This window comes from Lipotes vexillifer, unplaced genomic scaffold (genome assembly GCF_000442215.2).
Source record: "Lipotes vexillifer unplaced genomic scaffold, Lipotes_vexillifer_v1.1 scaffold376, whole genome shotgun sequence".
Taxonomy (NCBI): Eukaryota; Metazoa; Chordata; class Mammalia; order Artiodactyla; family Lipotidae; genus Lipotes; species Lipotes vexillifer.
Window position 1 is genome coordinate 2011811 of NW_006785037.1, and position 22647 is coordinate 2034457.

At 37.2% G+C, this 22647-nt stretch overlaps 1 protein-coding gene across 2 annotated transcripts in view; it reads left to right on the forward strand.

The window, feature by feature from the left end:
- The window catches only part of VPS13B (vacuolar protein sorting 13 homolog B), an 804491-nt gene that overhangs the window by 682382 nt on the left and 99462 nt on the right, over nt 1-22647 (forward strand). For both annotated transcript variants that reach the window (XM_007457167.1, XM_007457166.1), the window contains exon 40: nt 15342-15538. In XM_007457167.1, the coding sequence (XP_007457229.1) occupies nt 15342-15538 (197 nt within the window). The remainder of the gene's footprint in view (nt 1-15341; nt 15539-22647) is intronic.

Consider the following 22647-nt stretch of genomic DNA (forward strand, 5'->3'; position numbering starts at 1 on the left):
AAAGGCATTCATGTTTCCTTGTAAGGGTGTAAATCATCAGTGTGCCTGACTGCTTTTCTTTTGCATTTCACTTTGGGACTACAGTGTTGAGGTGGCCATTTGTGAGTATGATTGTCCTAGGAAACTATACAGTTTACTCATGTTTGCTTTATCAGGTTTGAACATATATTTGAAATTCCAAATAGTTTTGTGTGTTGTGAACAAAATTTAATTATATAACAGATGGTAAAAAATTAATGCTTGCTGATTTTCAAGTTTATAGTCAAATTTTATCCATTTTTAAAAAAACTGGCAGGTAATTTGTGCCAATTACCTGTCATTTCTTGTCAATTGGATTTTATGTATATTTGAAATATAACAGTTCACATTTTGTTTAATGATATGTGTTTTGTACTCAGTCATAATATTTCCAAGGTAGGGAAGACTTTGAGTTGAATCCTGAAAAGATGAAACACATCCTGTACATGTGTGAATTTATGTTATTTTTATATTTATATAGTGTTTATTTCTTGACCTTTTATATATTGTTCATTTCTTGACCTCCAGGGGGCCTTCCCTGATATCCTCCATCTCCACCCAAGCTGGGAAAGTTGCCCTTAGGACACCCTGGGCCTATTTATATTACTGATTCCTTCCTTCACTTTGGGCTTCTTGAGGGCAGGGTTTATAAGATGTTTATCTTTGCTCTCCAGTGCCTAACTTAGTACTTAGTGGGTGTTGACTGTGACTGAGTGAAAGCTTAAAATGAAATAGAATAAGTTTAGCTTAATGCATTGAGACTGTCTCCTAAAGGTAATTGGCAAAGTAAGAGGCCCTGCCTGCATATTCATCTTCGTCTGGGCTTTACATACTGTTGTCATGATCAGTTTGGTGGATCTGTGAAGCCTCCTGAATGAACAGGCTGAAGACAAGGATACCCTTGTAATATTTCTGGTAAGAGGATTAAACAAAGAGAATAGCAGCTAGGATTATAGCTCATTCAGCACAGGAGAGTCAGGGAGTTACAAAGGTACACAAGCTGGAGTTCCATACGCACAGATACACACAGATAACTATGAGATAAGATTGTATTACTAAGTGCCAGTAAGAAGAGTTTAAGCTGTATGTGTTTGGGGAGTTCAGAAGAGAAATTGCTTCTAATTTTGATTATTAGAGAAGGCTTTTTGGTTTGTTTGTTTTTCTAGAAGGAGATGAAGAGAATAGGTTTGAAAGATGGATGAGATTTCAAGAAGCACAGATGGAGACAAACTGATGGCAGCTAAAGGCATATGTAGTGTAAAAGTAGGAGGTTAGTTTGGGGAGACAGGAAAGGGCCAGAATTGGGGCATAATTCCTTAGGAATGATAATGGAATTTGCACGGTTTCATTTTTACCACATTGAGATTTATTCCCCTAGCACACTTAATCCAGAATACCAGAAGTCAACCAAGGTTACTATTTTGAAAACTATACTGTGCAGCCTGCCCTTTACTCAGGGGTTGATTATGCAGGCTTAGTTTTTTTAATTTTTCATACTTTTTCTTCTTTTTCCTTCCTGTTATCTGCCTACAAATAACTCTTCTTCCCATAGTGCCTCCATCAGAGTTAAAATCACGAGTCACTACTGCCTACTTATTAGCAGTTCTGTATAAGATCTGGTGAAAAGACAGTATGAAAAGATAAGCTCTCCCACTGATAAACAGTTAAACCACATTAATTTGGACTGTAAAGACAGGTTCAAGTTTACCAGAAAAGTATGGAGTAATTGTGTGAAAACAGATTTTTCTTAAACACACTTTAAATCATTTCTGGCAATATCAGGTACTTAACTATTTATGTATTACTTGTTAGTAAGTTCCATGAAGCCACGAACCATGTCTGTCTTCCTTGCTGGCCATTGTATCCCTAGCTTGCCCTTGACATAGAAACAATAAATATTTGGTAAATAAATTTAAAATACTTGATAGGCTAATTAATCTCACTTCTACACATACATTTATACGTGTGTGATATATGTGGTACATATAAAACTATATACTAGAGTATAGATATTGTCAAAAATTGTGAAGGGTTTGAGCTTTACCCCATTTGCAAGTTAACAACTCAGCCTGCCAGAGTCTCATGGATGCTGAAGAAAATATGGGAGCGCTGGATCAGAGGTTTATTTACCTACAACCGTGTGTCTGCATATGTGCCAGTTCCCCAAGCCTCAGTTCCCTTAGGGTGACATGAAGAGAGCCAGGTGATGCTTAAACACACGGTGAGTTACATTAAAAGACAGGAACCCCAAACTCAGGGAGCCTGAAATTTTTGAAATGGGGAGTAAGCATGCCTGCCCTTTTCAGAGACAGAGAGACACTGTCTCTGTCTTCCATAGCTGTTTGCTATAGAAATGAACTTGAAAAGGTAATCTGGAGCAAAGACAATGCCTTTTTCTAAGATATGTGGAAATGTGATAGACCTGTGGAAAAGTATCTCCCAAGAGACATATACTCTAAAGGGCCTCTGTGAGGGCAACACTTTTCATCTAATCAAGGAATCAGCGAATTACAGCCTGCAAGCCAAATCCAGCCCACCACCTGTTTTTGTAAATAAAATTTTATTGGCACACAGACATACTCATTTAGATATTACTTACATGCTGCAATAGGCAAAGTCAAGTAGTTGCAGCAGAGAGCATATAGCACACAAAGCCTCCGGTGTTTGCCATCATCTAGCCTTTACAGACAAAATTTGTTGGCTGCTCAATCTAAACATTTAACTTTATGACAAGCCTTCATAAAATATTCCAAGCTTGCTTTTTTGTTCCAAAATATTTTCAGATTTTTTAAAGTTATTCTGTAATCCCAGTTGACTTCTTCCCAATTATTAAGGGTTACCCTATCTGTACTGTAGTTTTTTCTTATTACAAAGAGTTGTTAAGAGCAATTATCAGTGATTACTGTATTCTTAACTTTTTTAGTTTTAAAAACAATCTTATAGCAGATTATCACAATACAAGTATTTGGTTTATGAGCATTGCTTATTTGTCAGGTTGCATGCTTTTGAACCTCTGCCACAATCAGGTAACTAAAATATGCAAGTCATTATAATAAAGTGAATGAGCTCCCTGGGTTCTAGAATCCTACAGTCCCAGGTCTGCAACTTACCATTGAGATCCTTAGCAAGTTGTTTAACCGTTCTTTATTTTCCTCATCTGTATAATGGATATGCTCTTACTAACTTAAAGAATTACCATTGAGATTGAATAAAACAATGAAAATCTTAGCACATAGTATGCACTTTAAAATATAAACTTTCTTCCTAAAATATAAAGCAAAAAAGAATGTCCTATATTTATATATCACTTTAGAGTTTTAAGAGCTAGAGTAGTCTTATTCCGTCCTCTGAATTTTTTATGGATAAGAGTATTGAGGTTCATATTGGTTATGTGACTTCAAGTCAAGGTGACAAAACTAAATTGCAACTAAATTTAGATTAGAATTAAGTTCCCCTGATTCCCAGTTAGTGTTCCTTACAATATACTATGTACATTTGACTATTCCATACAGATGAGTAAAATACCTGAACAGTTACAGCTGACACTAGAACACAATAGTGAGTTTAGGGTTTGTGGCCTCATAAAAAGAAACCATAAAATAGTAAAGTTGCCCTTGCTCTGAGTTAGTTTTGACTCAGAAGTTCTTAATATATTTTTATTATTTGTCTTTATGGAAAATATTATCTTGAAAGATGTCATATTACACACTTGCATTTGCTTGAAACTTGGTAGCTTGATAAATTGATAAGATAACTGGGTCATATGTTAAGTTTTTTGAAAAACCAACCCAAACATAGATCCTAATAAAAGAATGTTACACATTTCCTTTTAAAGGCTAAAAAAGCATTTCTCAGGACTCTTAAATTACCATATTCTGATACCAAGGGAAAATAAAACCTGGACTTAGAGTCTTGTTTGTACTTAGAAGGTTTTCCGGACAGGAAGGCAGTCTTGATGCGATGCAGTAAGCCACAATACCAGTGGGGCATTACAGGTGAAAAATCTGCAGCTGTACCCCTTCACCACAATGTATTACAACTGTACGCTGGAATATTTCCTGTACAGAAATAGGGTTTGGTTAACTTTGTTTCCCAAGAGTAGATCACATTAAAATGTTATAAAATCATGATTTCCTGCATTTTGAATACTTGTGGTTTCTCAACTGGTTCCAATATTTTAAGGTTTTTTTTTTGTATGACTGCTATTAGTTGAAGATGTATAGAAGCTTTTCTTTTCCTTCTTCAAACTCAACTAAAAAGCAGATACATGTAAAAACTGGTATTATAAGCTAAAAAATTTGAGATTATATACGTATTTGTATTTTATGCCATTATTAAATGGTAGGTTTATACTTTGAAGTAGAAGCATAAAAAACTGACATGCTGCTATCAGAATACATTTTATTTTTAATTAACTATTGAAAAGTATCTCTACTCAGTTGCTTTTGTTTTGTGTGATGAATATGTTTCTCCTCTTATAAATAATTTTTGTTTGTTTGTTCTTATAAATAATTGATTGTAGAAATGTTCCTCATGTTTAAAAGGACAGTTACTTAGGTCCAGTAATAATCATAAATAGAAACCACATCTGTATTTGCAGAGGCAAAGCTGGTTTTTTACCTTGTTAGGTTTTAATGTTTATATTGCTCTTTACGTATCTTAATTTCTATGATAATACATAGATGTCCATTTATCCTAATTTCTATAATAATATATAATAAATATATAATAAATTGTAAATAATATATAATAAATTATCCTAGTTTATGCAGTGATACAATGTATATATACATTGTCTCTTTCAGTCACCAATTAATCCACTATTTTATGCTCAGACCTCACATTCTATATTTTAACTATCCACTTACCTACTCTCTAGTCATCAATTAAAAACTCTTTATCTACCTCTAATTTTTCTAGTGCATTCCCCACTGGGGAATATATTTTGTCTTATCACCACTTTGACATTGTGATAAATGTAGTGTATCCTTTTACTTGCTTAATGAGATAAAATAACTTTCTGTTAACAAAATAAGGGTTTTACAACAATTAACTCTTTCAAAAGTTATCAGCTAGGAATGTTCCAGTGTGAAAAACCCTTTTCCCACCCAAGGGTGTAGGTCAGAAAGAATTCGAAGAAATCTATACTTGAGGCAGTGGATAACAGAAAACTGTAAAGCTAAACAAAAGGCTCAAAAGGAAGAGCTGGGGAATGAGATGTCCACACAGACTTTGAAAAGTTCCAACAGATTCCCGGGAAACTAGGAGAATATGTACATGCATAAATCTGTGCACTTACCCTAAGCTCTGCACATGCTAAGAATGACCTAAGAATGCCCTGTGCTCTCACCTCAGGCTGACCTTAAGGCTCTGCACAAGCAGGAAGGGAAGGTCAGGGAAGAGTTGAGGGCATGCCTTAATAGGCACATGGAGCCGCTCAGCAGAGACTGGGTATACTTGTTTCCAGGCCTTTAAGGAAATCTCTGTCTAATTATTAACTGACCACTAAGCTCACCAAGTAAAGACTTCAGTGGCCACATATAAAGAAAACAGACTTATTAGAATTAATTCATAAATGTTAGTAACAACAACAACAAAAAAAAAGGAGAACAGGGCTTCCCTGGTGGCGCAGTGGTTGAGATTCCGCCTGCCAATGCAGGGGACACGGGTTCGAGCCCTGGTCTGGGAAGATCCCACATGCCGCGGAGCAACTAGGCCCGTGAGCCACAACTACTGAGCCGGCGCGTCTGGAGCCTGTGCTCCGCAACAAGAGAGGCCGCGATAGTGAGAGGCCCGCGCACCGCGATGAAGAGTGGCCCCCACTTGCCACAACTAGAGAAAGCCCTCGCACAGAAATGAAGACCCAACACAGCAAAAATAAATTAATTAATTAATAAACTCCTACCCCCAACATCTTTTAAAAAAAAAAAAAAAAAAGGAGAACAAATATCAATGACAAGAAGCCCTGGGGAAGGGAGTCTGATTTCCACAGTTGCCATTATTTATTAATAATATAATAATAGTAATATAGTTAATATTTATTAATATAATAAAATTGTGTATCATTTATAATGTCCACTTTCCAACAAAAAAGTATGTGCTCTGCAAAGAAACAAAGTCTGACCCATATACAGAGGAAAAAAGTAATCAATAGTAACTGTCCCTAAGATGCCCAGATGTTGACCTCACTAGACAGACTTGAACTGTCTATTTTGAATATGTTCAAAAAAACCTAAAGAAAGCCTTGTCTAAAGGACTAAAGGGAAATATGAGAATGATGTCTCACCAAATAGAGAGTATCAATAAAAAGATAGAAATTGTAAAGAAAAAAAAAAAGAAATCCCAGAGTTGAAAAATATAAAAAGTGAAATGAAAAATTTACTAGAGGGGCTCAATAGCAGATTTGAGCAGGCAGAAGAAAGAAGCAGTGAATTTAAAGATAGGTCAGCTGAGATTATTGAGTGTTGAAAACAGAAAGGTAAAAGAATGAAGACAAGTGACCAGAGCCTTAGAGACTGTGGAATACCATCAAGTGTACCAATATGTTCATGAGGGGAGGCCTAGAAGGAAAGGAGAGAAAGGAGAATAAAGACTATTTGAAAAGCAAATGGCCGAACATTTCCAAAATTTAATTAAAAACATTAGTCTGCACATCCAGGAAGTTCAATGAACTCCATGTAAAAGAAACTCAAAGATTTCCATACCAAACAATCAACCTACCCAAAAAGAAAAAAAAAAAACCACCCTGACTGCAACTAGAGAGAAGTGGCTCATCATATGTAAGGGATACTCAGTAAGATTAACAGCTGGTTTCTCATCAGCAACCATGGAGACCAGAGGCAGAGTGATAACATATTCAAAGTGCTGAAAGAAAAAGGCAGCTAAAGAGAAAATAATTGCCAAATTAAGTAACTATAAATGACTGGGATTAATGGTAAGGGTCAAAATGTATTCTGCATTCAGATTTCTTTCTATGAATCCACTTTAAAGAAACTGAAACTGGAAATTGTAAATGATACATTATGGAGTCTATTTTTCTTCTTTAATCGAAAGGTAATTAGTTTAAGGAGCAAAGGATTTATAGCCGAAAGTTCTGCCACTTACTAAATGTGTAACCTTGAACATATTACCTAACTTCTTTAAGCCACAGTTCACTTATCTGTAAAATGGGAATAATGTATTCCTCACTAAGATAACATACAAAAAAAGTCTGTAAATTGTAAAAGGCTGTTCTTCTACCACAGCTTCCATCAGTATTTTTATTACTGCTACTACCAAAATCACGGATGATGATGGAAAAGCGAACTGTTTTACCCCTACTGTACTGACCTCTTAATTGGTACCCTGAGAAATCTGGAAATGTAGTGGGAGGAGTGATAAAGATGGTATCCTCTGATGTAACCTAGCCTTAATAACTTACTACTGAATGGAAGTTCCAGCTTTGTGCTCACTAACCAGCCCTACACAGTCAGCTAGGCTCTCTATTTCTTCATAATATAAAGGAAAGGACAGTTGAATCAGATTGATAGAATGTATCACTTGCTAAATACTACCACCTCTTTATTATGTACATGAATACAGGGAACACACTTCCTCTGTATCCTCTTCTTAGGTTGCTTGGTGGCACTGAGTGGCCAAAGGGGCAATGGCCCAGCTTTAGCAGTCCCTGGACAAAGAATTCAGACCTGTTTATCTATGAGCAGATGGCAGTTGCAACCCTGCTAATAGTCTTGGCAGTGCTATTAAATAATAAAAACAAGTTAAGTGCCAAAATATTCTTTGTACCAAAAATATTTTTAAATGGCCAACACACATGCAAATCTTCCCAAATTAGCCATCAAATGGAAACAAATCTTGGAATCATATTTTAAATGCAAAAATACATGTGCTTTTACCAACTGGCAGATATACAACCTAAAATATATTCATATGCAGAGACCACATATGCTTAGAGTACAGTTTATTATATATGGCTGGCTAATTTTTTAGGTCCTGTCAAATAATGGATAGGAAAACAAAATGTAATAAAAATATATATAATCTTGACAGTCATTTGAAATGTACCATGTGTTACATGTGGAATGTTTTCCAGTGAAACCAATTTACTTGTTCCCACTTCCCATGACTCAGTACTAGATATTTAGGCTTTCTAAACTATTTTTGGCAACCAAACTTTCTTGGAATAGTCATCTTTCCTTCAAGTTATTCAGTGCAAGCATTAATAATAAATCCTCAGTTATAGATATGTAACTAAAAATCATTCACATCATCTCCTCAAACCTAAAAGCACAAAATAAAGTTATTTTAAATAGATCACACAAAATAGAGCCCAGATTTATTCCTGAGAATAATTAATTGCTGCCATATGAATCACAATGTGACTGCGTTAGATTTTTAGTTTAATTCTGTTACTGCTAGACTAGAGATTAGCTGGGCAATGTCTACCTCTAACTGAAAGGCAAAGGAAGATTAGTGAGCTAATGAAAAGTTTGTTAAAAGTGGGTGTGATTGCAAAGTAATTTGAAAGGAGAGCTCAGTATATAAAACAAAACCTTTTTAGAATAGAAGGCTGTAAAAAAGGTTTTTTTTCCAGCATCTATCTTCATTCATAAATTTTAAAACTATTTATTGAGCATATACCATGTACCTGACTCTGTGCTATGAGTTTGTTGGAGAAATAGCTGGAGTTCGTTAAGAATGCTTGTCAGAGAACACACGGAATGCAGCCAGGCCTCAGCAAGGAGCCGTAGGCTACTTTTAGAACCACAGCCATTGTCCCTTACCCTCCTAAATGAGGTCTTAATTCCAACACATGCCTCGCTTCCCTCTTTCCTAGTCACTACCCAAACTGTAAGATTTAGCCCCTCTTGCCTAGATACTGATTTGTATCCCTTTTTCCTTCCCTTACCAAAACTCCTTTCTCCTCTACCTCCCAAACCCTTCCACTGAGCCCTCTGGAACACCTGTTCTGTGACTAGTGAACTTCCCTGAACCTCAGCCTCTTCTTCAAGAATTTCCTCTACCTCTTCACCTTAAATGAAATCCTGCTGTCCCCTGGGACTCTGTACGCCACTGTAACCCGCCCTGAGGTGGAAGCAGTTGATTCTCCCACATGGTTTTTACCTCAGGGTCAGGAGATAAGGTGCTCTGCTGCTCACCTGCTACCTGCCTGTACTCTTCTCTCCTCCTGTAAGGGCTTCCTGCTTTCTTGAGACTCCTTCCATCCAATTATATCACCCTCACCCCTCTTCGTTGTTGCCATCTGCTATTTATTTGGTCGTCTGCCCTCATTCTCAGAAGTCCTCAGCCCGTGGCTTCCAGCCTTTTCCTTCACTGCAATCGACATCCATGTGAGAGAGCCCCAGCCAAGACCCCAGCTCCTCACTCTAGTGACCTCCTGCGCCACTCCGTCTAAGTGCCCACCGCCACACGCAAGCCCTGGAGCCTGTCAGCATCCCAAGCTGCTCCACCTCCTAAATCGCTCATTCCAGCATCCTGCTCTTACTCACAGTCTATCCATCTCTCCAGCCCGCTCATTCGGCAAGCCCCAGTACACTCATTCATTAAACCATAGAGAAATCCATAGTTCTCTGCTTTCTCCCTATCCATCAGCTTACTCTGTTTTCACATCCCCTTTCAACCATTTTACCTTCTTAATTCGTCATTTAAAACACCTTCTTGCAAATAAGTACCCTAAACTTCATTGTTCTCTTTCTTTCCGTTACACTCTCCTGACGAAAGGCTAAGGCTGGTTGAGTCTACAGGTATGTATCAACACAGTTAACTCCCTCTCCAACTCTCTAGAATAGCCAACTCCATACTCAAGATTTCCACTTGGATGGCTCACTGATGCCTCCAACTCAGCTTGTCTAAAAATGAACTTACGATCTCCGCTTCCACCTGACACCACAAACCTACTCCCCAATGGGACAAATCAATCTTACCCATCCCAGTAAATGACATCAGCACCCATACAGTTGCTTGGGCCAGACACCTGGGGGTCATCCTTAACACCTCCCTCTCCTATATCTAATCAGTCAACAGATTTTTATTCCTCAGGAATCTCCCACATACCGCTCCGTTGCCACCAACCAACCATACCCTAAGCCATCCACATTTCTAGCACAGATCACTGCCCTAGCCTCCTAACTGTCTGTTCACATCCATGCTTGCCCCATTCTCTTTTAATATATTCTCTACACAATATCCAGAAACTTTTAAAAACATAAATTTGACTTCAAGCATCACTTCTTTGCTTAAAATCCTTCAAAGATATCTCATTGACATTAAGATAAAGTCCAAAATCCTTATCATGGACTAAAATAATTTAGTTTTTATTATCTACATTTCACAAATGAGGGAACTGAGGCCCAGAGTCATTAAATAAGGTGCTCAAGGTCACAGAGCAGTGATTAAGGGTCAGGGCCAGGATTTTATCCTAAGTGAATGTAATACCAACAAGAGATTTTTTTGTGTGTTGGAGAAATTTTAAAAATAAAGATTATATCTATATGATTTATAAACCTGTGGCTCAATATATATTTCAGTGGACAGTTGACTAAAATTACCTTTAAAATACTAATTGTACTGAGTTGTTAATCAGCTTTTCTTTTGAGGTTTTGAGGACAAAAATGTTCTTAACATGGGGGAAAGGATTAATATGTGACTTTTGCAAATGCACTTATAGGCATACAATCTTAAACTTTTTAAACAGAAGTTTCATTTATTAATACCCCTTTATTAACCAAGGGAAATAGGGCGTATAAAGGAAAATCCTGACAAACACGTAACACATATTTTATGATGTATTTCTGTAGTAGTTCTCTATTGTTTTCTAAATTTTGAAAGTAGCCTGGAATGTTCCAATTGAAGTATGTAACCTCAGAACCAGCCTCACACAAAGTTGTGAACTAAATAAAATTTTTCTTTGGCTTTCTTCCAAATCTCTCTTTTTGAACTTTCACAGTTTCTCTTTGCCTAAGCCCCAGTGTTGGTACAGTTTACTTTCATTGCCCTTAAACTACCTAATGGCTTCCCACAATGGTTCCCAGCTTGCATTGCCTTTTATTATGGATTTATTCCAACTGTCTCCTGTACATCAAAACTTGCTAGTACTTTTTTCTTAAGGCCTCACTCTGCTTTCCAGTGTGACAGCCAATTTTCATAAGCTATTATACATGAATTTTCTTTTAACTAATTATTTATTTTTGCCTGCGTTGGGTCTTCGTTGCTGTGCATGGGCTTTCTCTAGTTGCAGGAAGCAGGGGCTACTCTTCGTTGTGGTACACGGGCTTTTCATTGCGGTGGCTTCTCTTGTTGTGGAACACAGGCTCTAGGCGTGCGGGCTTCAGTAGTTGTGGCGCACGGGCTCAGTAGTTGTGCACGGGCTTAGTTGTTCCGCGGCATGTGGGATCTTCCCAGACCAGGGCTCGAACCCTTGTCCCCTGCATTGGGAGGCGGATTCTTAACCACTGAGCCACTAGGGAAGTCTCTATCGTATATTAATTTTAATGGAGAACTTCTGGAGACAATACCAGAAACAAGTCTTTTTTTCACCCTATTTGCTGTGTAACCTCTCTACCAAGAAGATGATTTTTGAACTTTACATTCTGTTAATTTGTTACTAATTTTTTAAAAAGATAGGTATGTTAAATACGCTTTTCTAAACTCATTTGCCCTCTCCTATGAGATTCTTATGTGTCTCACCCCACTTCCCACATCTTATCCATTTCTACTTATGACTTTTTTAAGCTAAAGGACTGACTTACTGGCAGTCTAGAAAGGAGTTAGGCAAGGAGATGTTCCTTTATCTCTCAAGTAATAGGCAACATACAGGGAAATATTTTAATAGATATGCAGCAGAAAACCATATTGAACTATGATTACAAGGTTCCTGAACATCCAGGCTCAAGGTTCATTATTTTCTTCCCACAGGTCCAATCCATTGTTAAGAAATCTAACACGCAGGACTCTTATTCACAACCTTCCTGATTCTTTTAACAATACCCAAGCTTCAGAAGTGTTCTTTGAGCATGAGAAGGATAAATAATTAGTAACTAACATTTCTTAAGCTTTTATTTATTTTTTTTTTTAATTTTTTTTTTTTTGCGGTATGCGGGCCTCTCACTGTGTGGCCTCTCCCGTTGCGGAGCACAGGCTGCGGACGCGCAGGCTCAGGGGCCGTGGCTCCCGGGCCCAGCCGCTCCGCGGCATATGGGATCTTCCCGGAACAGGGCACGAACCCGTGTCTCCTGCATCGGCAGGCGGACTCTCAACCATTGCGCCACCAGGGAAGCCCTTAAGCTTTTATTATGTGGTATTAAATGGAAGACTTTGTCTCTTTTAATCCTCACAACAATTCATGAGATAGTTCTGTTATTATCCCCTTTTTAGGGATATGAGTACTGATGTTAGAAAAATTAATTTACCCAAGAACTCATAGCTAATGGAACTAGAAATTGAATCCCATTAGGTATAGCTCCAAAGTTTATGCTTTAATCTTCTATACTTCTTTGTGGAGAATTTTTAATGTGCCATAGATGGGCTGAATCACCCAGGATATGTGTATTTGTTCATTCATGAATTATTCATTCATTCATTCAGCAACTTTTTTTGAACATTCACTGTATACAGTTTGTCAGGTTCTGTGAAAATCCAAAGCTTAGCCAAATGGAAATCAATCCCTCAAGGAATGTGTCTACCAGTGAAAATGTCATGTATAGAAATAACTGTAACATGAGGTGTATAGTGATAAGAGCTATGAAACAGATTCCCATTTTTAAAAACTATTGGAGTTCAGAAAAGGGAAAGCATTTCTCCATCTGGGAGGTGAAAAGGCTCAAAGAAAGGTGGTATTTCATTTGGACCTTGATAGATGGGAAAGATTTAAACATTAGACAGTGAGAAACCAGGGATTCTACGGGTATTTGAGGCTGAGAGACAGTATAGGAACAAAGACCCAGAGAGGGGAAAGTTAGAAAAATGTATGTCATGGAAAGCAAGGAGAGGGAGAATTTCAAGAAATGGTGGCTAAAAGTAGAATATATGGATATGTCACTTGTCCTTATCACTAACCAAAACATATGCTCTGTTTCGTCACACTCTTAGCCTCTTATGCATATCCATTTTGTGCCCCTTTCTTCCATTTAACACGTCGCCATACATGGATGCTCAAGTCCCCATTTAAGGAAAAGAAACTGTTATAGATGGAGGTAAAATTTATTCCCATTCAAAGATTTAGAATCACTTATTTAGGAAAGGAAGGTTAAGGAGAAATCTATTCATTCAGGAAGCTTTTATTAATATCCTGTTATGTTCCAAAAACTGATGCTAATATTTTTTAAAATAATATGCCATTTTTGCCTTAAGGATCACAGAGTCAACTAAAGGAGACAAACATGTAAATAGGGAATGGCGAAATGTAATGACTTCTATGATAGAGGAGTAAGTTAGATATGGAAGTGACACAAGAGAGGCAGTGACCAGTTCTGAGAATGGTCATAATTAGGAAATGCTTCCAAAAGAGACACATCTGAGCCCAGTCCTTTTTTTTTTTTTAAGACAAATGGGATCAACCCACATGTTCTATTTTGAAGCTTAATTTTTTTAAGTTCATAATATATCTTGAGTGTCTTTTGTGTTAGTATATATAGGTATTCCTTATTCATTTTAACGGTTGTACAGATTCCATTCTATAGATCTGCATGTTATGTTTAATTCCATATTGATGGATATTTGTATTTTTCCAATTTCTTACTAATACAGTACTGAAGTAAACACACATACATACACACACACACACACACACACACATACTTGTATTGGAATATCTGTAAAACAAATTTTTAGATGTATCCTTCCAAGCATTTAATAATATTGCCAAATTATTCTTCAAAAATAATGGGTAGAAATGCTTTCCCACACCTCTACAGAAATTGGAAATGTCAGTCTTTTCAAACTTCCAGATTAATAAATAAAAATACTACATTGTTGCTTTAATTTGAACTTATGTAAGTATTAGTGAAGTTGAGTATCTTTGCATGTTTACTGGCTGGTTATATCTTTTCTTCTGTAAATTAATTGCTGTCAGAATCTGGGACTTTACCTTATGCAAGCTAATGTTTTATGGATGCTGACAGAATATATTAGACTTTTGGGTCAGAAACAAAGAATATTATTGCTCGTGGCACAGCAAACAGTGTGTGCATCATGTTTGCATTGGTTTCTCTTGCCCCCAAGTCCCACAAGGGCGATGCAGAAGGGCCCCCAGGGGGATGCTCTGCATGCAGTAGATAAATGGCACAGCATGGAACATGGAGCTTGTCAAATCAACCTCTTTTAGAGCAAGTCTGCTCTTTGTCCTGGAAAGAAACTTTACCTCATCACTCAAAGATACTTTCTGCAAACAGAACCTGAGAAGTGGTCCCTGTTAACAGCTTTCAGGGCCTTGCATCCTTTACATACCTGGCAAGAACATGCAGGGACGTTCAGGGCCTCTTCCAACAACTGCCTTTGCTTATTTTTCTATATGCTTTCTTATCATCTTCTCATTGATTTGTAAGAGCTCTCTGCTATCACAACAAGTATTTGTAGATCTGTCATTAACTATTACCTGTTTTATCCTAACCTTGCTTTTTATTAATTCTGATGTTATCAGTTGTGAGGTTTGTTTGTTTGTTGTTTGTTTTACCATCCGCGGGTTTCATGCCATACACAGAAAAGGCTACCCTATTATGATAAAAATATTAGCTGATTTTTTCTCTTATGTTTTCAGTTTTTAGCCTTTAATATTTTGATCCTTTTGGAATTTACTTACATATAGGAATGATGTAGGGACCCACTTTGGTTTTACTAAATGGCTAACCAGTTCTTGCAACCTCATTTCCCATCCTTCCCCTACTTGTTTGAAATGGTACCTTCATCACATACTAAAATTTATCTGTACTTACATATTATTATTTTTTTTCTTCTTCTAATCTATTTGTATGTTACTACTCCAACCTTATCTTTTAATTTTAATTAGTATAGCTTTATAATAGACTTAGCATCTGGTAGAATTTGTTCTCCACTCTTTCTCTTTTATTTAAAAACTTTCTTGACTGTTTCCACATATTGTTCTTGAATGAGTCTTTTGAAATAAAGTAGGTAAACAGGATGAATATAACTATGAAAAGAAATCCTAAACTACTGTCCTTTACAACTGTATCCCCTTTTAAAAGTCTCATTAATGTTATAACTTTTATGAAGATTCAAGTTGCATGTCAGCAAATACAGAAACATCATTTCTGTTTGCATCTTCTAAAATCTTCTTTCTTTTAATATAGATTCCTTGTAGTTTGGAATACTGGGATGAACTCCAGAAGGTTTTTGTTGCATTTCGAGAATTTAGTCTGTCTGAAAGCAAAGTTTGTGAACTGCAGTTGCCAGATATCGATCTTGTGAATGACCAGAAGAAACTGGTATCCTCGGATCTTTGGAGAATTGTTTTGAACAGCAGCCAAAATGGAGCTGATGACCAAAGGTAACTCAGTGAACAAAGTGAAAAATGAAATAGTGGCATTATACTAGGAAACAATCGTCAAGTCATCTTATCTAGTGGCCCCTCACTTAGCTATATCGCAGCTCTCTAACAGCTGCATCTATCAGAACTACAGATGAGAACCAGGAAGCGAGATAGAAGCTGATGTTTCAAAGTCTGTGTACTAAAATTCCTGTGTTTTACTGTGAGCTCTAAGAACCTGTTCCTTAAATATAAAAGGAAAAAAGAGCAAAAAACAAACTTCAAAAAAAAAATCCAGTTATCCTGAGATAAAAAATATAGAGGAAAAGAGCCATACACACTTCAATAGACTCTTTTTTTTTTTTTTTTTCGGTACGCGGGCCTCTCACTGTTGTGGCCTCTCCCGTTGCAGAGCACAGGCTCCAGACGCACAGGCTCAGCGGCCATGGCTCACGGGCACAGCCACTCTGCAGCATGTGGGATCTTCCTGGACCGGGGTACGAACCCGTGTCCCCTGCATCGGCAGGCAGACTCTCAACCACTGCACCACCAGGGAAACCCTCAACAGATTCTTAATGACACAGTCATCAATATGTGTAAATGTTAACCCTGGGGCATTAAAAGAAACGTTAAGTAAATTGAATTGTCTCCTTCCTTCTGGAACTACTTCCTTCTTAAGGGGTTTTTAAAAAAAACTTTAAAAGACAGACCTCCAGACATTAGGGAAACTTGACTAACCAAAATAATTTATACTCAAGATTTCAGATAGCCAAAGTTTTATTCAGCTCTTGAATCTATTTGACTATAATGTATCTCTAGAGCTATAGACTTCAGGTATTCTGAATCGTGTCCCCAGAACTTCCTGTTCCACACCTCCTATAGGATATCTGGTTAGTGACAAAACAGGGCCAGATTGTCCCTATTTCCAATGTTTGCCTGCTTAATACATCCACTAACTTAGAGTAGAGAAAAAATGGCCCCAGCAATTTATTCTTCAAGTGCTCCTTCTAGTTTACATATCCTTATTATGTCTTTCTCTTCATGCTGCCCTAAATGACAAGAAAAAAAACTAAACCACCATCAATGGAACAGTTTTTTGGGTCATATGATATGTGTATTATGGGCCTGTACCTATCTTGCTGCCCATCACTTTCAATGTCTACCTTCTAATTCTCCTGACGAGTTTGCTCTAGCATTATCTTATTCTTTGTATATAATCCACCCCCCTTTTTCTCCCCAAAACAACATTTTGACACTAACAAAAAGAAAAAAACATCCACCGTTCCAACACCCTGTGATTGAACTGTTTTCTCTTTTTTGTTCCCTTTATTTTTACCCATCATTGTATGCCTTTACAGGGTTATAATCATAGCACACCATTTTGTATTCTAATTCCTGTTTTATATTATAGATAGTTGTGAATGCTTTCTCTTTTTGTAATTAATAGTAATATATGTTCATTGAAGAACATCTGGGAAATAAAATAATACCACCCATCATCATATCACACCAAGATAACCTCTGTTCATATTAGTCTGTAGCATCAGTCTTTTTTGTTGATTACTTTGTATGCTTAATAATAATATGCTTTTTACTTTATGATTTCTATTTCTAGGTCATTTGGGCTCCTTAAAAATAATTGCCTTCACAGTATATTACCTAGTAATGTACAACTGGTGAAAATATATTAGAGGAGTGGGGTCTTGATTTTACCTATATGAAATGCTGCAGTGAAAAGAACACTAATCCTGGGAGGAGTTAGCAGATGGATAGAAAGATTGCCTATTCTAAGCATAGGTTACCTAGTCAGAAACCAGGAAATCTCAGAAAACAGAGCTATGGGTAATTAAATTTTTTTAAATCTGAGTTTCATTATTAGTATCAAGTTAGAAATCATTTCTTGATTCTAATTATCAAAGAATGCATTTTCATCATTGAAAGAAGCATTTTGGACAAGGTTAATTCCTCTGAATCTGAAACATTCATAAAAATCACTTTGTGGTAAGCTTAGCACTGCAGAAATGTGGAACCTTTAGGGAATGGAAATTTATGCAGACAGTCAAATTTAGGCAGTTTTTCACCAAGCTTTCGACATTGTAATCACAGATCTTTTGTCCTCACCTTGGATTTTTCAACTTGCCTAATATTTCACAATTGATCTTGCTTTAAATTGTTTGACATTAAGCATTTTTCAGGTAGAAATTGATATTAGTGAAATTAAATTTAAAGAGCTGGTTTAAAAATCAACATAATAAAACACTATTAAGACATTTTTCAAAGAGGACAGTAAATAAATTTCATCCAGTTTCTTGAAGGAAAACATCAGTGCTTTGATGATATGTCGACATTTCACATAGAAATAAAAGTGCTACAGTTAGATCCAGTATATTCTGTCATGAGAAATCTAAAACTGGATAAAAACCTGACACTTTTATAATTAGAGATTATCTTATCTTAAATAATATTTATGGTTGAGAAGGATATGCATCAGACTGTTGTACATTACTGGAAGAAAGTTTGTAAAAATAAGTCCCATGAAGCTTAATCTAAAAAAAAAAAAAAAAAAGCATCTTGCCCACAGTTGTCAAAAGTGCAACAGTGTAGGATATTTAGTGGTAATGGTATCACTGTGTGTATGTAAGTAGAAGCACTATTTATTAGGGATTTTCAAGTTAGCAGACCTGGGTTTAAGTCCTGGCTCCATCACCAACTAGCTGTTTGGGCCTGAGAAACTGATTTCTACACTGAGGCCTTAAGGAATGGGTAGGAGCTAACCAGTCTGAGGGGTGGCAGGTAGCCTTCGGTACAAAGGACTGGAGACCAAAGATTCACTCTCTTAAACCTTGGTCTGTTTATCCCATACAGGCATATTATCTTTAATTCAATCCCCGTGTATTTGTAATAATTATTCTCCACTATCTTTAATTAATGGTTTGCTTGATCATATGAAAATGAATGGTGGGTAACTGTTGTTTTTTTTCAAGGTAGCATTGGAAGGAGAGTAACTTAAGCTTAGTTTCCACAATAGTATTGAACTTTAGAAGAGTTTTCTTTCTATTTGTGGTGCACTGGACTGAAGCAAGAGATACAGCCTTTAAGCCCTGATCAGGGTATCCATTTCAGCTATTTATTTTTAATCTCAGCATGTATGTATTTGCCCACCCCCTCTGCCCACTGCTGAAGCCTAAATAAACCCCTTTTCCCAGTAGGTCCTGACAAGAAACAGACAGCACACTCAGACTGGTTAACTGAGGAGAGTTTACTGTAAAGACTATTTACAAAAGTGTTGGCAAGGTGAAGGGATAGGACAGTACCCTGAGGCTAGAAACCATCCCACTCTTAGTCCTGAAAGAGCCAGGTAATAGAGCCATTACCAAAACTAACCCAGAATGGGTGGTTGTAGCTGTTTTTGGTGGAGGGACCAACAATGTGCAGAGATGTGGCTAAGAAGGAGCCAGGAGAATATGAATCCTCCCGCCACTCTCTTCACACCTTCTGATCTCCCTTGGGCACTTTCCACTGGCCCAACCAAAAGACAAGCCAAGGACAAAGCAGCTTGTTGATACAGTCAGGGGCAGAGAAGAGAATGGGGAGGGGTGGAAAGTGGATTTAGAGAGCAAACAAGATAGCCAGCAAGCACATGCTGTATTTGGAATTTACAGTTTCTTACCTAGTGATGGGACCTAGGCGGAAAGATGAGAAATGGCTGGTGGGCCCAACTCTCAGGCCTTGGGTACTCTACTAGGTTCTCTGAGTTTGGTATCAACCAGATGTCTTCTGATGGACCAGTACAACTTTCTACTTTGTTTCCACCTCTTACCCTCACCCCAAATGGCTAACTCCAGAAGTACGTGACTATCTAAAGTCACAAGTTACAGGCAATTATTGTGTTACACAGTAATAACTGTGAAGATCTTGATATATATGTCCAGTTAACTTTATGACAAATTGTTTGATGATAATGCTAAGCTGTTTACCTGTGCCGAGTCTTTGGTGGTTTTGTCCATATTACATGGTCACTTTCTCACAATGTTAAAACGTGAGAGTAGATTGCTTGCAACGACTTTTTATCCCCACCCCCAAAACGTTGGTTCATAGAAGAAGGCATCCTGGAAAAAGAAGTGTGTGGCTCTTTCTTCATGTGATGAAAATGGAGACTCTGTTGAGTTTTTTAGAGTGTAAAATAAAAAAAATAAGATTTTCTCCTTCTCCCTAAAGATCCTGTAAGTCGCTGTCTACTCATATTTAGTGATCTTTGAGACAGTGGTCCACAGCTTTTTGTGTATGTGAGGAAGAGATGCTTTTTGTTTACCAAACCTTCATTCTTGTGTGTATAGCCAGTGCAGGAATCAGAGGAAGAGTGTTGTGATGGTAAAGTCCCTGGATCATTTCCTTTCTCCTCGCTGGTTGAACTTTCTTCTACCAGATGGTCACTGTGGCCTCTAGATATTGTTTGCCTCCATTTGGCTACTTGGATCTGTACTTTTAGATGTACCTAAATTTGCTGGGTACCATTTTTTTTAACCTTTTGACTTTCATAAACCATTCAGACAACAATCTTGACGTTTGGAACTGCTTTGCCACCTTGTTACAAGGTATTGACAGTAGTTCCCTGTGCTATACTGTAGGTCCTTGTTGCTTATCTATTTTAATTTATTTATTTATTTATTTATTTTTGGCTGTGTTGGGTCTTCGTTGCTGCACATGGGCTTTCTCTAGTTGTGGCAAGTGGGGGCTACTCTTCGTTGCGGTGCACGGGCTTCTCATCGCGGTGGCTTCTCTTGTTGCAGAGCACAGGCTCTAGGCACGCGGACTTCAGTAGTTGCAGCACGCGGGCTCAGTAGTTGTGGCTCGCAGGCTCTAAAGCACAGGCTCAGTAGTTGTGGCACACGGGCTTAGTTGCTCTAGCATGTGGGATCTTCCCGGACCAGGGCTCGAACCCATGTCCCCTGAATTGGCAGGCGGATTCTTAACCACTGCGCCACCAGGGAAGCCCCGCTTATCTATTTTATATGTAGTAGTTTGTATCTACTAATCCCAAACTCTTAATTTATCCCTTCCCCACCCCATCCCCCACTATCCCCCTTGGTAACCATAAGTTTGTTTTCTTTTTCTGTGAGTCTATTTCTGTTTTGTAAATAAGTTCATTTATATCAATTTTTTTTAGATTCCACATATAAGTGATATATGATTTGTCCTTGTCTGGCTGACTTACTTCACTTAATATGATAATCTCTAGCTACATCCATGTTTGCTGCAAATGGCATTATTTCACTCATTTTTATGGCTGAGTAATATCCCGTTGTGTATATATACTACATCTTCTTTATCCATTCATCTGTTGATGGAATTTTTTTAATAAAATAGAAACTATCAATGTGAAAAGGACAAATACTGTGTAATTCCACTTATATGAGATATCAAGAGTAGTCAAATTTATAAAGACAAAAGTAGAATGGTGATTGCCAGGAGATGAGGGAGAGGAAAATTGTTTAATGGGTATGGACTTTCAGTTTGGGAAGATGAAAAAATTCTGAAGATGGACGATGATGTTAGTTGCACAACAATGTGAATGTACTTAATGCCACTGAACTGTACACTTTTAACTGGTTAAAATAGTGAATTTTAAGTTATGTGTATTTTACTACAATTTAAAAAATATTTTCAGTAACCTCCCCCTCGCCATTTTATAGGTGTACTAGGTTACAACAGAGGTGTATTTCTTATTTGCAGTTAGAGTTAAAACATTCCCCAAAAACGACAGATCTAAGGTGTAGAGAGAACATTGTGTAGCAGGCACACACATCGTCCCTTGTCTTCTCTCCTCCATGCAGTGCTCTCCCAGGATGGACAGGACAGTGTTTTTGCAGTAGGCAGCAGAAAGTTTAGGTGAACCAATGTTGAGAAACAGTGCCGCACTGGGATGAATGACAGTGTGATATTGTCAGATCCCTCTTGGGAGCTAAAGGTAATCACCAGCAACTAACATTAAACTAAGTAACCAGTACGGTACCCTGTTTGCCAACCAGGAAAAGAGGGATGAGATTTTTTTTTCTCTTATGGAGTGATAGACATTATGCTAAGCAGTTTCTATGTAGTACCTCCTTTAATACTCAAAAAGTAAGTCCAATTACTATACTTACTTTACAGATGAGAAAACAGATTTAGCTAGATGAAATAATTTGCCCATGATTACAGTGTAAGTGGAAGCAGTGCAAGCATTTTCATCTCGGTTTTCTTACCTCAATCATTCTCTGCCTAATCTCTGTGCTATATTATAAAACTCTTATTACCACAGAGGGATACAGAGAAAAGCCCAAGGCTTTATCAATCAAGTCAGATCATTGTTGGATACCTGCAGAGCTATAGGGGTGACATCCAGGGGTGAATCTTTAAGGACTATGCCTGGGTCCCTGCAGTGCCTATGGATCAATCAAGATCTAAACTTACTAAAACACTCCTTGTTTAAAGGAATTGATACCCTTCTATGGGTCACCCAGGACAGTTAATAAGTCCCTTTGGCTAAAATGAAGGTATGGATATGTAAAACTCCTGCCATACTTTCTACTCTTTAGACTATTTCCTCTATTCTAAAAATTTGAATTTCCATTAGGAACTTACTGATATTTGAACTAACTACTGAATCTTGAGTTCTATGTATTAGTATTTGAAAGGTTTTGCTCCTTGGAGCCATCTTTACTTTTCCATTTCTGATTATTACACATCTCATGAATTATGTTTTTCCTTTTGATATCTGGATCAGATCGAAGTCCATTCTACTTAATTAAGGAAATGATATAAATGTAGTTGCTATAAGTGTCCCTAGCAGAGTCATTGTTCTCACCTTTATGACTGTTTAGCTCTATCATAGTTAGATATTTTTAATCCTTATGTAAAAGGTAAACATGCATATGCTACTTTTATAGTGTATAGTGATGATCAAATTAAGTTGAATATCAAAAAACTATAAATTTACCGATTCAAAATATAAAGCATTTCATGTGCATATACCATATTAATTTTGTGTTTAAGACATTTTAATTTTGATATAACTCCAATTTTTAAATAAAACTGTAACTTTTTAAATATAGATTAATCTAGTAACATTTTAGTCAGGATTTCAAGATGGA